The sequence below is a fragment of the Protopterus annectens genome, chromosome 2.part1, assembly GCF_019279795.1.
Source record: "Protopterus annectens isolate FY-2018-M chromosome 2.part1, PAN1.0, whole genome shotgun sequence".
In the NCBI taxonomy this organism is placed as follows: domain Eukaryota; kingdom Metazoa; phylum Chordata; order Ceratodontiformes; family Protopteridae; genus Protopterus; species Protopterus annectens.
In genome coordinates, this window is record NC_056729.1 from 1,439,882,246 (window position 1) to 1,439,897,085 (window position 14,840).

Here is a 14,840-nt window from a genome sequence, read left to right on the forward strand (position 1 = left end):
TTTTTGTTTTACTCCCTTTGCCTCATTACACCTCCGTTCTGAATGTGGTGGAAGAGATGTGTTTGCAGAGGCTCTTAATCCTGATTCTTGCTGCCTCCTGCCCTGTTGGGTGATAGGCATTACAGGAAAGCCCTGAAGCCTGTTACATCTTTTTAAGAGTCCTAGGGCAGACAGAGACTGTTAACCAGGGGCCTAGGGTGTTAAGGCTTCTGTTGTCAAGAATCCGTTCCTGTGTAGATAAAGAGGCCAGGCCTTGATAGATGGGGAAAGAAAGTTTATACTTTAGTTTCACATGTATCAAAATTATCTCCTTTCACAGTTGAAATCTAAGGTTGATGTTTGAAGTGAAGGTAGGTATTGATTGGTTACAAGATTTGCATGTGGTGTGAACAGGTGGGTAAGCACTCTTTGCAATGTGGTTTCGTGATGCGATGCTGCACAGGCCTCGGTGGTGCGCCACTGGTCAGTTCCTTCGTGCAGCATGCCTGGCTGCGGATCAAAATTTATCTGACCATGTTAAAACTAGGATTTGGATGCTCTTTGCATCTTCTGATTTCTTGTTTGTCTCTGTTGAGGCAGTAAAAAAAAAAAAAAGACAAAGAGGCCAAGTATGCAGACTGAAATAAAGAATTTTCTTGCAGCCCAAAGAGTTTAGTAAATTGGCCTACTAAGGGGTGTGGGGTGGATCCTTCTTATTGATCCCAGTCTAGGGGTCTAGGGATCGTGGAGGGGGCAGAGGTCAGGGCTCTTTCTCTTCAGAACAGGGAGTTCTCCTGCACAGCACAGTCTTCAGGGCAGGGGTCAGTCCTTTCCTAAACAAACAAACCCAATGACCTACCTCAGCTGCCAGAACCTTCTCGCCTGGCAGCACTTTTTGGGAGGAAGGTTGGCACTTTTCAAAGAAAATTAAGGCAGATGGGTGGGGATATCATTCATCTTGGTTACTTTTTTTATTTCCATACCTTGCCTCCTCAACAAGGCATGCCAGACATTCCTCAACAACTAATAGAATAGAGCTCACAAGCAAAATTTCTCTGTTACTTCAAGAAAGGCCATGGCCATTTTATGCCTAAATTTTATTAGGAAAAAGGGGAAACGCCTGTTCCTTGTGCCAAAGAGACTATTGGAGACCAATTTTGGTTATCTATCCTCAACACTTATCTGGTTATTCCAAGTTCAAAATGTTGACGTTACAACAGCTTTTTACCTCTGCTGGGCATGGATCACTGGGATCTAACTTTGGATCTCACCTTCAGCTAAGTTGCAGGAAGTATCAGGCTAGGGCTGGCGAAGTATCTCTGCGTTCACTCATGAGTTCTCTCTATCAGTCTTCTGCATTGCCGGCTTATCTGCTTGAGTATTTCTGAAAGTTCTGAAAAGCTCAGTCTTAGCTTTCTTCAGGCTAAAAATAATTCAATATCCTGATTATTTGGATGATCTGATGCAAGCTCAAGAAGAAGCTTCTTTTTTTCTTCTTCATAATAATATGTGATAGCGGTGCTAAGATGCCTGGGGGTATTCTGTAAGACGAAATCCCAGTAATCCTCTCAAGACATGTGCTTTCTGGGTGTGAGACTGAATACAGCATCCCCAGATGGCCTTTCTAACCCCGGACAACAAAAGAATCTTTCCCTACTTCTCATTTATCTATCTCTTTCAGTCGGGGCTGACTGCAAGGACAGACCCGCCAGAGGAGATTCCACCCCTCGACAAACATTGGGAGCCCATCTAAACGGAAAGTGGATACAAGACAGTGGCCTGTCAGACGACTACAGCATCTACATATCAACTTGAAGGAGATGTTAGCAGTCCAGTTTACTAATAGCTTTCAAGGATTTACTTCGGATTTCCAGGGTGTTGATTCTAACAGACAACACACACAACATGTGGTACATCACAAAGCAAGGCGAACACATTCTTTCTATCTATATGCAGGCAGAGCAATTTTGTGGGAGACTGCTCTCAGTTTTTTTACAAGTCTTCAGGCAGGGTTTCTGCCAGGAGCACAGAACTCCTTAGCAGATATGTTAAGCAGACAAATCATGGATCCCTACGTAGTGGAAACTGGATCTCTTCATGTATTTTCAGAAATTGGAGTGTGTCCTGGAACTCCAGACATATAGATGTGTTCGCTTCTCCACTAAAACCACCAGCTGCCAAAGTTTTGCACAAAGAGGTTCCCACAGCCAGCTTTGAAAGTGGATGCTCTTCTCATTTGACAACCTTCATGTGTGTGTTTTCCACCTCTCCCCTCTCCAAAGGTACTTCTGAAGGCCAGACAGGACAAGCCAAGGATGATTTTGATAGCTCCAGATTGCCCATTCCACATCTGACAGAGGACAGCTCAAGTCTCAATCCTCAAAACTGCTCTCTCTTCACCTAACAGCCTGGCATATTCTGTTCCAAACCATGGGGTCTCAACTTCCACAACAAGTTTGAATGTTTTTGATTTTGGAAGCTAGAAGGCCTAGGAAAAAGTGTAAGATAAATGGAAGAGATTTTTTTTTTTTTTTTGGAGTGCAGCTAAGATGATGTTCCTGCCTGATTTAAGTGTGTGGCTCTTCAATATCTTACTGATTATTAGACAAAAGGTTTGTTTTCTTCTATTAAGATTCATGCTGCAGCAAATTTCCACTCATTTCGATTTGTGACCCACCATTGTTTTTCCTTTGTTCAAGCAATTTCCTTAATTTTCCATAAGGATAGGATATTTTACGCACTAATCCTTCCTTTATGCCTAAAGGTTTTTCTAGTGTGAAAAAAAACCATATTCATTTGCCTACTTTTAAATCCCAAAATAAAAATAAAAAAGATTTTGCACACTTTAGATGTACACACAGTTGCAGGCTATATTTGGACGAACTAAAGGGTTTCAGACAATCAATCTCAGCAGTTATTTGTTTCTTTTTTTTGCTCTCAGCTCCGATACCCCCAAGTCAAAACAAACTATTTCTAAGTGTGGGATTGGATTTTATTTCTTTTCTGTTATTCCCATCAGAGAGATTCCCCAGCTGGGATTAGGCCTCATTCCACTAGGGCTACTGCCGTGTTAGGACTGCAGCAATGTGGATCTTCGAAGATCTACATTTATGGTAGGTACAAAACTGTACTTTTCTTCTACAACTGCTCCGGTGTCTGTGTCTCGGTTTTGTAAATGCCCTAAAAAATGAGTTTTGAGTACAGACTAGGGGTAGCAACATCTTGGATCATATACTTACTAATAAGGGGGTTATCTTGCACCATCCCTTGCAAAGCTTTGTCATTTGTTAGGTCTGATTGTAAAGCTGTCTCCTTCGAAATGAGTCCCTTCCACCCAAGGTACCTTTAGAAATTTTTGTAAGACAGGCTACCTACTTCTAATTGATAATTTGCAAGCCACAATTCCTTAGTTGAGATTAAAAGCTATTTTTCCCCTTAGGCTTAATGAAAATGTGTCCCTTAAACCTATATTGAAGGACAGGACAACAATGATGCACGGTTGGGAGAGAACAACGTGTAAACATTATGTATTATGACTTAACAACAAACCCAGTTCACTCCACTGAATATACAGAAACGTACACTGTCAAACTGTACCAGCTGTCCTTATAGGAAAGAGCACAGGGCAAACTCCAGATAGAGCCCCCCCATGGTGGAACCATAATATTAATAAACTTTCCAATAAAAGGAAAATAATTTTGACCAGAAATAAGAAGAGTAATTCCCAGAATGATGAAGCCGTTGTCTTTGAAATAAACAAACAACACAGAAGCTTAATAAAATCCAAGAAAGCTAGATTTGAAGCTAAAATAGCCACCCAGGCCAAAGATGATCACAAGGCCTTTTGTAGATATGTATTAATCTCAGAAGAACAATGCAATATGCTGAGCTGATAGTAAATGTTGTTGCCTACACTGAGGCTAAAGATTTAGCAAACCTACTAGCTTATAAATTAATGTCAGATTTTATCCCCCCCCCCCCACCGTGTGTCCCATAAGATATACCTGATGCAGATACGTCTCCAGCTTTCACACCAGGCTAAGTCCTAAAAGCACTATCAAAAGCTAAAAAAATGTTGCACTGTTAGGTCCTGACAGTATCCCTGGATGTGTGTTAAATAGCATGAAGCACGATTTAACCTTCGAAAACACTGTTCAACCTCCGTCTCCTTACAGGTTTTGTACCAAATATATGGAGAATAGCTACAGTCATTCTCCTGCATAAGGGAGGACCTTTCATAGACCCAGGCAATTGCAGATCTATAACTTTGACCAGCCTCATATGTAAAGCTATGGAAAGACTTGTCAGGGGACTAATAAGTAAGGACATAAGGAACCTCCAGGTAATAGAACCATCTCAGTTTGGATTAATCAAGGGCAGGTCATGCTTACTCAGCATGGTGCACTTTTTTGAAGAATTCACTAAAGCAATGGGTGAAAGTAAATAGTACATGCTACATACTTCGACCAGGCTAAAGCTTTTGACACAATCCCCTACTCTGGCATGGTAGAAGAACTAAGTAAACTGGGAATAAACCCCTGTGACACCCTTAGGATTGTCATCTGGTTTACGGATAGAATGCAGGAGATCAAATAGGGGAAACTGCCTCTACAAAGAGACCAGTCACTACCAGTTAGGTCCCCCATGGTTTGGTGCCTAAAGCTCTGCTGTTTGGTATCTACTTCTCTGAAGTAAAAGACAATTTCAAAGGGCTCTGGCTGACTAAATTTGCAGGTGGATGCAAGTTAGGAGCACTCACTGAATCCCCAAATGACTTGGATATCTTGCAGGAAGATTTGGGCGTAACAAATAGTTGGTGCCAGAATCATAGACTGAGACTAAATGCCAAAAATGCATTAATGTATCCTTTGGGAAGTTGTATTTCCTGGGGAACAACCACATTGACAATATGCCCCTAAGAGTTGACCCAGTTTGGGATTTGGGAACTTGTGTAGACAGTGACCTAGCCTTCATCTAACATGTGTCCACTTTCATATGAAAGACCCTCTATACTGTGTAGCTTATAAGAAAAGGGATTGCATCTAGATCTAAAGATGTCATTGCCACCCTTTACTCAGCCCTCATTAGGCCAATCATTGAGATAATGCCCCTTTGGCATTTATCTATTTGAGACGTACAGCAACTTGAACACCCACATTCTAAACTTTGTCCTACATGGATACAAGGTCTAAACAAGATGCAACACCAAAACGTAAAAAAATGGCAATCCAACCACAGCCGTGGTGAACTGAAAATTTAATAAAACTGTAAAAAATACAATACTAAGATAAGCGCTTTAGTCTCAGCAAAGAGACTTCATCAGATAATACAATACCAGTACTACTCAGTTTAAATACCCTTTCTAATTAGTATGATTAAAACAATTGAGCTAAAAATTAAGGTATAAATTAACTCTTAGTAGGTGTGCCTTTCTTTAAAAAGTTTAATCCTTGCTTCATTTGGTAATAGATACTCATGACAGAGGTCAAAATATCAAACAGTTGTGTTCAGTTGTATCATGTATGCTTCAAGATAATAAAATATCTACCTTATATTATGTAGCATGGTTTGAAATTATTAATGCAAGTAATATTTGACGCCTAGAGGAGCAGTAGGAGGTAACTGCAGAAACGCCTGGAGACGTCACTCGGATGTAACTACCAAAATCATGACTGCTATTAAAATGCCATCCAAGTAAAAAAGTTCAAAACATCATTTTAAAGCTGTTTACAAGTTTCAAAGCCATAATATAAAATCCACATATTGTTGTCAAGTCATAAAACATAACGTTTACAAGTTGTTCTCTCCCAACCCTACACCATTGTTGTCCTCTCCTTCAATGTAGGTTTAAGGGACACATTTTCATTAAGCACAGGGGAAAAATAACTTTTAATCTCAACTAAACAATATGTCCTACATGAACTGTTCAAGGCCGTATACTCTGTATCCTACAAACTACTAAGAGGTGACTTGTGTCTGGCATATGAAGCATCCTCAGACCCATCATTGGTGGACCTACTGCACATAAACAAGTCAAATGGCATCAGAAATACTTGGTCCAGGGATGGAAACATCTTCTGTGACATCAACAGGACAGTTTGGAAGAACAAGTATATCTCGGAGAGGATACTATTGTTCTGGAAAAGATTTCTCATCATGCAAAACAAAGTTCATCCCGGTCCATATTCAAACACATCTTGGATCTGTGGACGAGTAAAAGAAAATTTACCGCAGAACTGCTCCCTGTGTTAGACAGAGACCGCTCCTAAATGTGTTATCTTATGCTTTGGTCCCCTCAAAGTTTGTATAGTATGATCCTATTTATTCGTACTAAGGCTAATGTACAGTTATTGGGCATGGGATCGGTAAAGCCAATCAAACACCAAATGGGAAAGGTTAATTCAACCACCAAAATGGAAACAGACTAGTCTTAAAATGGCCTGCAAGGGCAGCTAGCCTAGTACTTACCAATGAACCTGTCTTACTTCTTCCATTCCTAACATTCTTTGCCTCTCATATTACTAAGCTGTTAATTAATATCTTTAATCTTATTTTTTCAACTGGCATAGTCTGTGCTCCTTCAAGCATGGCATCATTATTCCCTTACCAAAAGTTCCCTCCCCAAGGACTGCACATATTTTAAACCCATCTCAAACGTGTACCCACTCAAAAACTTTTAAAAGCAACTTTTCAACCACATAAACTACTGTGGTTTCTATGTAATCAACAACAATATAGCTTCCGCAGCAGATTCAGTGCTATGATGGTTCTTTACATCGTTACTAACACAATTTACTCTAACATTAACAAAGGCCTAGTCACTGCAGACTTTTGTAAATATGACAGGAGCCTTCAAAACAGTCAGCTGTGTTTTGTAATTAAACAGACTACAAAAACTTAACTTTAGTCACAATATCATACAGTGGTTCAAATAGTTCCTACTCGGACACTAGTCTTAAACACAGGATTACCCAAAGGTTGTGCAGTGGGCTTACTGATATTTTCTGTTTATAATCAACCTCACTTTCAACCTCTCTCATGTGGATGTCGTACTTTACGTGGATGGCATTATTCTCCTTGAATCCAGCAAAGCCAATGCTGCTGTACAGCGTACTATTCAGTCTAATTTCTCCTCCTTCTGAAACTGGATATCAAGAAGAAAACTGTTAATCAGGACAAATCCAGTATTATGCTTTTTGGCACCACTCAAAAATTCAGTATATTTCACTCCATCAGCATAAAAGACAACAACTGCATCACTCTTTCGGTTGTCACCATGAAAAAATACCTCTGTGTTCTCCTGGATTCATCTCTTTCATAAATTACTGTGTTATAAAATTTCACATCTCCTCTCTCTAGTTGCTAGTAAAGGTACTGCCAGAAGCTTCTCACTTCCTAAAACAAAATGCCCTTACCCTCTTATATCTGAAAATAAAAGCTGTAGACTTGTGCTGCTAGCAGATAACCAGGTCCGCCACTATGATTTTCTAAGGGCTTTCCAATGGTTACCTGATCAAGGCAGAACGCTAATGGCACTCTGCATCTTCCCTCTGCATTAGACGACCTACTTACAGCCTAAGAGGTAGCCAAGACAGTTACACTTTGTTTGAACCATGATTCAAAACGGTCATTGATGAAGAGGCATTTTGCAAACTTAGTGCAGCTACGTGGAACCATCTTCACAAGGATATTTCCTTCCTGTTATTTGCCTTACTTTAATCATCAGTCTGTATACCTGAATGGTGCCTTGCTGCTGTTAGGAAAATGTTTATTGAGAAAGTACAGCCAGATTTGTTCTATTTAATTTGCTGTAGAAAACCTGCAGTTGTGTAAGGGATCTTAGTTTTTCTCATGTCTTCATTTCTGTAGATCAAAGCTTCTTAATTATGATCCGTAAAAAAATAAATGTATGAATGTAGGAAATGCTATTTATCACAACGGGTGCAGTGTTAAAATTATCAGAATTTCCTTAAAAGGAAAGGTGGTATACACATATAGGAGTTAGTAACTGTAATATTCAGCATATTATTACAGCAGAGTGGTCAAATCACTGTTCATTGTGAGTGTTAACAGTAAAGTCTTTCACGAGATGAGGTGACAATGTGTACTTTTTCTGTATGAGAAATTAAGAAATATGTGTTGAGTTGATGTTATGGTCGCCCAATTAGTAGTATAAGTTTACTCTATAAATTGCCTTAATAATTTTTTTTTATCCGAAAGTAAACTGAAACAGAGTATCTCTTTTCTGTACTTTTAGCGTACTTATGAAAAGAAGGACATCTACAATCTAAATGAAGATGAAGAACTTACCCACTATGGACAGTCCTTGGCAGACATCGAGAAACTAATTGACAATCCTGATAGTGAAAGTGACACAGAGGACAAGGGAATACTATCAGGTGAGGTCAACTTTTAGATTTGCATTTCTGTTTACCGAAGTAACTCAAACTGCTAAACAGTTCGGGATTACATCCATTTCATTTGTAGAATGTTGCATTTATATTTATATATATATATATATATATATATATATATATATATATATATATATATACACGTATATGTGAAAATATATACACACGCGTTTGTATTTAATAAATAATGCAACCCAAATCGTGTGTATACATATATGTACATGCATATGTATTTACACACACGCACACATTGTATGCGTGTGTGTATGTATGAGATAAATATATATATATATATATATATATATATATATATATATATGTATGTATGTTATAATGTTATGGTTTTCATCGATTTGTTTTCCATAGATTTCATAGATATTCCCAGGCACCTAAGTCTTATGACCATTCACACTTTGCCAGTACCTTTCCTTGCTGCACCTTCTTTCTCTAGTGATGTTATACAAATTAGTCCCGGAGTAAATTTGTAGCTGTTCCAGTTATGTGGGTTATGTGTAAAGGTAGTGAGCTGCACTGCTTAACTTGCAGGGCAAGTTTAGTCCAGAGGGTTGGAAGATGCTAAGTTATAAAGCTGTCCCTCCACTGTTTTATTTATCTGTAGGTGAGGTTTTATGTTCCTGGTTCTAGGATTTGTGGAAGTATTGTACTTGCAGAGATACAGGAGGTCCAGGGCAGTGGAGTCTTTAATGGTGTGGTAACTGAAACAGCGATCTTCCTTCAGTAGCTTATAAAACATTGAATAAATAAATAGCTTTCAGCTTGTCTTGGTAACTCGGGGACTTAAGGCCTGTGATCCTTTTAGTTATGAACCTTTGTTTGATATGTTTAGTGAGATTATGGCCCAAAGGGGGCATTGCACATGATAATTTTCTGATCATTGCTGAGCATAAGTGAGTGATAACCTCTTTACACCTTTATGATATTTCTTTGGCAATTACCTGTGCTCAATAAAAGGATCTTGTGACGACCATGGTCACATAATGATCAAAAGAGTGAGAATTAGCATACAAAGACCCTATGGGTATTATAGGTTCATAGGTTCATACTAGGCTATCTGCCCGCATTTTACAAGCAGCCCTCCCATCGTTTTTTGGCTCGCCACCCCTTTAGTATGGGAGTGACACTGAGGTAATCCCTGGGTATATGGCGATCTCCCATCCATTGGTCAAGATTTCTGTTCCACAGCATATGAATCTATCCTCTCCAGCCGTCCTTAATAGCCGTGTCAAGGTTTAAGTCTCCTGATGGATCTAGATTTTGGTCACCTCTGTAAGTGAGCTGTGTGTTTACTGAATAGAGCTGGAGTTCTTTTTCGGGCAGCATAGGACAGATTTTGAGACCCTTTATCCTTTTGGTGAGGAACTTCAATCATTGGTCTGATGAGTGATTGATCTAGATGAGAATCCCTTCATGATAAGGTGGGCAATGTAGAAGGTCTTCCTAACTACTTTAGCTACATGGGTGTAATGTTTTGTATTAATATTTTATAGTTAGTTTTTGTAGTTAGTTTGTATCAAGTTTTATATCTAGAAATGTTTGTAATATTCACATTAGTCGAGTTTGTAATCCACATCTGCTCGCAATGGCACAAATGAGCTTTCAGTTATATTAGGATGGTGGGGCATTATGGGTAAAGGGAGGAGCTTAGGATCCTATGCTCTGGAAGAAGCGGCCAAGTCAGATCAGAGACGCGGATTCGAACTCATCAGTTGAGGAATGAATGAAAATGACATCAAATCTATTTTTATTAACACAAGCAGGTTTCTCCCTATTGTTAAAGAAACATATTGCTGATTGAAACACACAACCACATTTGAAGGAAACCGCACTCTACGCATTTCTGGATTGCAAACACTTATAACAGTATTCATATACTTTCTGATCATCTATAGTCTTTTAAATGGTGAAAACCATAAATGCACCATACAACAAAAGAAAAACTCTTAAATTAAGTAGATCCAAAAATCTCTCTTCTCAAGTGAAATATCAAAAGCATTAAAAAAATGAAGAGCACTACCAGCTCCACTAAAAGAGCCCATAAACTTAGGATGACCTCCAACACCAAAAAAAATTATAAATCCTTCTTTAGCTATGTACGAAAACTAACAATACCCTAAATTGCTCTGAACATACTCCTAGTGATGCTTCCTACTGTGAGACAGTAGACATTGCAATTCTATCTAAAAACTGAAATATCTGAATCCCTTGCTCCCCCAATTTTCTCACCCAATTATCTCTGAAGATCGTTTACTGAAAGTGCTAACCAAGAGTAAAAATACTCCCTTCATGGGGCATAACATTATTCCTTGTTGCTTAAAGAATAGAAGAATAGTGTTAATCATGCTTTTGTACACACAATCCTTTAACTCTTTAACTTCATTTTAGCTACTGGATTTGTCCCTGATGAGTGTGCACTGCAATGGTGATGCCCTTCCATAAGAATGGCCTTACAACTGACCTGGGTAATTATAGACTTATCTGGCTTATAAGCCTCATCTGCAAAGCCATGGAACATATTACAACTGACCTTATAAACTACGTCATCAGGAATCTTATTACACCTGACCTCTAACAGTTTACCTTAGTGAAGGGTAGATCCTGTCTATTGAGTATGGTAAATATCTTCAAAAGGGTCATGTAGGCTGTAGCTAAAGCCATGCAGTACAAAAGGTGAATCTTGAGCTGGCCGAGACCTTTGACTCCATTTTACATGCTATCATCATACAGAAACTAAATGCTTTAAACAGTGACCCACGTGGGTTAAAACAGATAGTAAACTGGCTGAAGGCCAGAACCCACACAGTACAAGTAGGAAGTGCCTCATCACAAAGTATGAAAGCAATCAGAGGTGCCCCTCATTGATCACTGTGGTCATCTTACCTTTTTGGCATTTGCTTCTCAGATCTCCAAGCAGATAGCCAAGACCTTAGGCTTATAAACTTTGTAGATGACTGAAAATGAGGGTTAAGTCACCCAAAAACCCTCTAGAATGAGCTCTTTCTAATAAGCTCTTGGTATATTATAAAATAGCTCAAACCCCTCTTCTGAAGTTTGTTTCTGACCTTATCAAACTCATTTCCTAGCTTGGTTCTCTCCGAAGTGTTGTTAGCTGTTCATAAATATTCTCCATATGGCAGTGATGCTAATAGATGGGGAAGTCCAAAGTGATTATCCTGCAGTGTCTGCATGAAATTCACCCATCTCACCCTTACAAATAAAAATAAGATCATCAATGTATCTTTTAAATACTTGTTGTAGGTTAGGGTCCACACAGCGGAACTGGGTCAAGATGCTCTAGCTAAGAATAAATATGAACCATCTCAAAATAGTTCATAAACAAGATTTAACAGGCAAATGAGAAAATTAGTACGTGGGCCTTCACAAACATTTTCTGGAGAGAGTAACATTCTCATACATTAGATCCAAAAATTTGAAAGAATTGCTGTTTATAGGGAAGCTGGATAAAGAACATGGAAGAAAAGGCAACTTTCCTTGTGGAAAATGTATTGTGTGTAAAAAGATCAAAAACATAAATGGAGCCAACATCAATGGCAAAACATAAGTTATTTCTATAATTGGATGTGACTGTCCTATAGTGAAATGGTGTATATAGGGCAAATGAAAAGGACAGTAAAAGCTCAGATAGATCCTTCCTTTATAGTGTGTTGGCCAAGCCAAAGCAGCAGCAAGGTGATGAATTAACGAATAAATTGACTTTGTTAGAAACCAAATGTGTTATCAACTTCAAAACCTTTTGCTTTTTTTCTTTTTCTACTCATTGAGTACTATTTCCTACCATAGTTGGTACTCTGTCTTTTTCAGGATGTCAAAAAGGGAATGGTATCTACTATTTGGGCCCTGTACACTGCTGTGAGGCCCGCCTGGCGAGAGAGAGCTCAAGTTTCGGATCCATCAACTTGTCTTCCTCTCTATGAGAAGACACTCTCCACCACTGGAGTGTGCAGGAGACAAAGAATTTGTAGGTGGTGGAGAGTCTTCTGTGTATTTACTCCTCTTTTATCTCTTCTCCACTCATCTCGTGTACTAATTAATTATTGGTTTAATATCTTCTTTCATTCCCCCTTTAATATATTATTTTTTGTAAGTATCTTTGTTTTTTTAATTGTCATGTAATTCGTCCAATGTGCCTATTATATGAACGTTTTCTTATTTTCCTTTCCTATCTTGCTTTTTCTTCTCCAGCAGTTCTTTTAACGATGTCAGCAAGTTGTAGGCTGGTATGGTAAGCTCCACTTCCTTTTACCATGCAAAAGGAATTTATATTTAGGTAATCTGAATCTCCTTCTCTCTTACCTGACTAAAAGTTTGTCGCATTTCCCATTTAAATTTATTTTCTTTTGGACAATCATAGAAAATATGAAATCAATTTCCTATTGCCCTGTTCCACATCTTCATCAAGCAGAATCCATTCCTGCAAGGATTTCTGTCATTCTGTTAGGGGCATAAAACTATTTGTGCAGACAGTTTCATCCAGATATCCTAAATTTCTTTGCCTGTGATATCTGTTGACTTCTAACCCTTTTACACAGGTCTTCTTGCTCAGTTGCACCTTTGAGTTTTCCCCTTCTTTTCCAAATGTCTTTTGCATTGGGATCATGCCTGTGTTTGATGCTTTATACATTTTGAAACCACTTGCTTTGTTAAATTCCTTCTCTGTCGCTCGTTCCTCTAACATGGATGACAAGCAGGCGGGGTAGTTCGTTTAGATGCTTTATTATACAGAAACATCAGGATGGATAGCAGCTTCATCAAGTATAAATGAACTGATGACAGAGCTTTCACACATGCAAGCTTACATCTCAAAATGGCAGTCAAGCTTGCATGTGCTCAGTATTTATACAGTTGTGCAAGCCCTTGGGATAGCTTCTTAAAGAGAATTAGACACATTGATCTACATCCTCCCTCTTAAAAAGACTGCCCTTTATCAAAATAACATTGCAATTAGACATGTATCAATTTAGATATTAGAAACAAACACAATTTTCATGTCCAAGTTGCCGTGTATCTGGAACATGGTCTGGAGATGCACCCGGATCCCGTTATATAACAATTAGTACTGGGTTTAGCAACAGGGACAATTTTCATTGAACAACTTGTATCAGAAACTTCAGGATTCATCACAGGAATGGGGATGGTCTCTGGAACTTCCACTGGAACTGCAACACTGGGTAACTCACTCTGAGATGGTCTTTCTCTCAGGCTAAATGTTATGGTACAGGCTCGGACAATGGTATCAAATGCTTCGGATTCTGCCTAATGTCAACTCCTTGTGATTCCACAATGTATGATCTCGGCTCTGGGCAGATGTTCTTCATGACTTCAATCCAATCATAACTTTTGGATGTTTACATCCTTTCCTTACAACTTCTCCTTCTCGTAATGGATTGAACAGTCTGCTGGTCTTATTGTAGTAGGACTTCTGGGTTAAATGCTTCTTCAACAAGTTGGCTTTCACTGACCTGTTGTTCTTGACACATGGAATAAACAGTCGACTGCTGCTGAGTAATGTGGTTCTGGTTTGTCTCAGCAGAAGTCTCTGAGCAGATGAACCAAGATGTTTATCACAAGGAATATTTGTGAGATTCAAGAGCTTTAGGAAAACATCACTGTTGTCTTGTTTGGACTTCTCTAGTGACTGCTTTGCCCTCTGAACTGCACGTTCTGCCAAACCATTTGACTGAGGATACTCTGGGCTACTCATGGTATGAGTAAAGTGCCGCTCTTCAATGAATCTTTTGAAGTTGGCTTGTAAACTGCATGCCATTGTCAGAAATAACTTTGTAAGGAGATCCATGCACTGCAAAGTGATGCTTCATCTTAGTAATGACACTAATGGATGCTAGATTGGGAAGTAAGTCAATCTCAAACCATTTGGAATAAGAGTCCACTAACACCAAATAATGTTGACCAGTCCACTTGAAAATTTCCACAGCCAGTGACAACCAAGGTAGTTCAATAATCTGGTTCAGCTGAAGTGGTTCTTTCTGTTGATGTGGCTTTGTACCATTACACACAGAAGATGAAAGTACTGTCTCAATATCTTGTGACATATAAGGCCAAAATACTGGTCCTCTGCCTTCTTTTGGTAAAGTCTACTCCTGGTAACCTCAGTGTAAGATAGTAATGTACTCTTGTTGCAAAGACTTTGGAACAATAACTTTAGGATCTTTCATGAAGATACCATTGTCTGACAAAATCTCATCTCTGTATGGAAGGTAAGGTTGTATTTCTGGAGGTAAACTAGATTGCTTTGACTGCCATCCTGCTTTGAGGAAGTAGTTGAGCTTTTGTAAAACTGGATCTGTGGCTGTATGATTTCTGAGCTCAACAAGATGTATGGAAGAAAAATTTCTCACCTCCATGACGTCAAAATCAAATGTCTCGTTCTTATGCTGTTCAGTGTTACTT

General features: G+C 38.9%; 1 protein-coding gene across 2 annotated transcripts in view; it reads left to right on the forward strand.

The window, feature by feature from the left end:
• Positions 1-14,840, forward strand: part of NOP14 (NOP14 nucleolar protein) — a 1,083,467-nt gene that overhangs the window by 251,679 nt on the left and 816,948 nt on the right. For both annotated transcript variants that reach the window (XM_044062921.1, XM_044062920.1), the window contains exon 4: positions 8,237-8,378. In XM_044062921.1, coding sequence (XP_043918856.1) covers positions 8,237-8,378 — 142 coding nt within the window. The remainder of the gene's footprint in view (positions 1-8,236; positions 8,379-14,840) is intronic.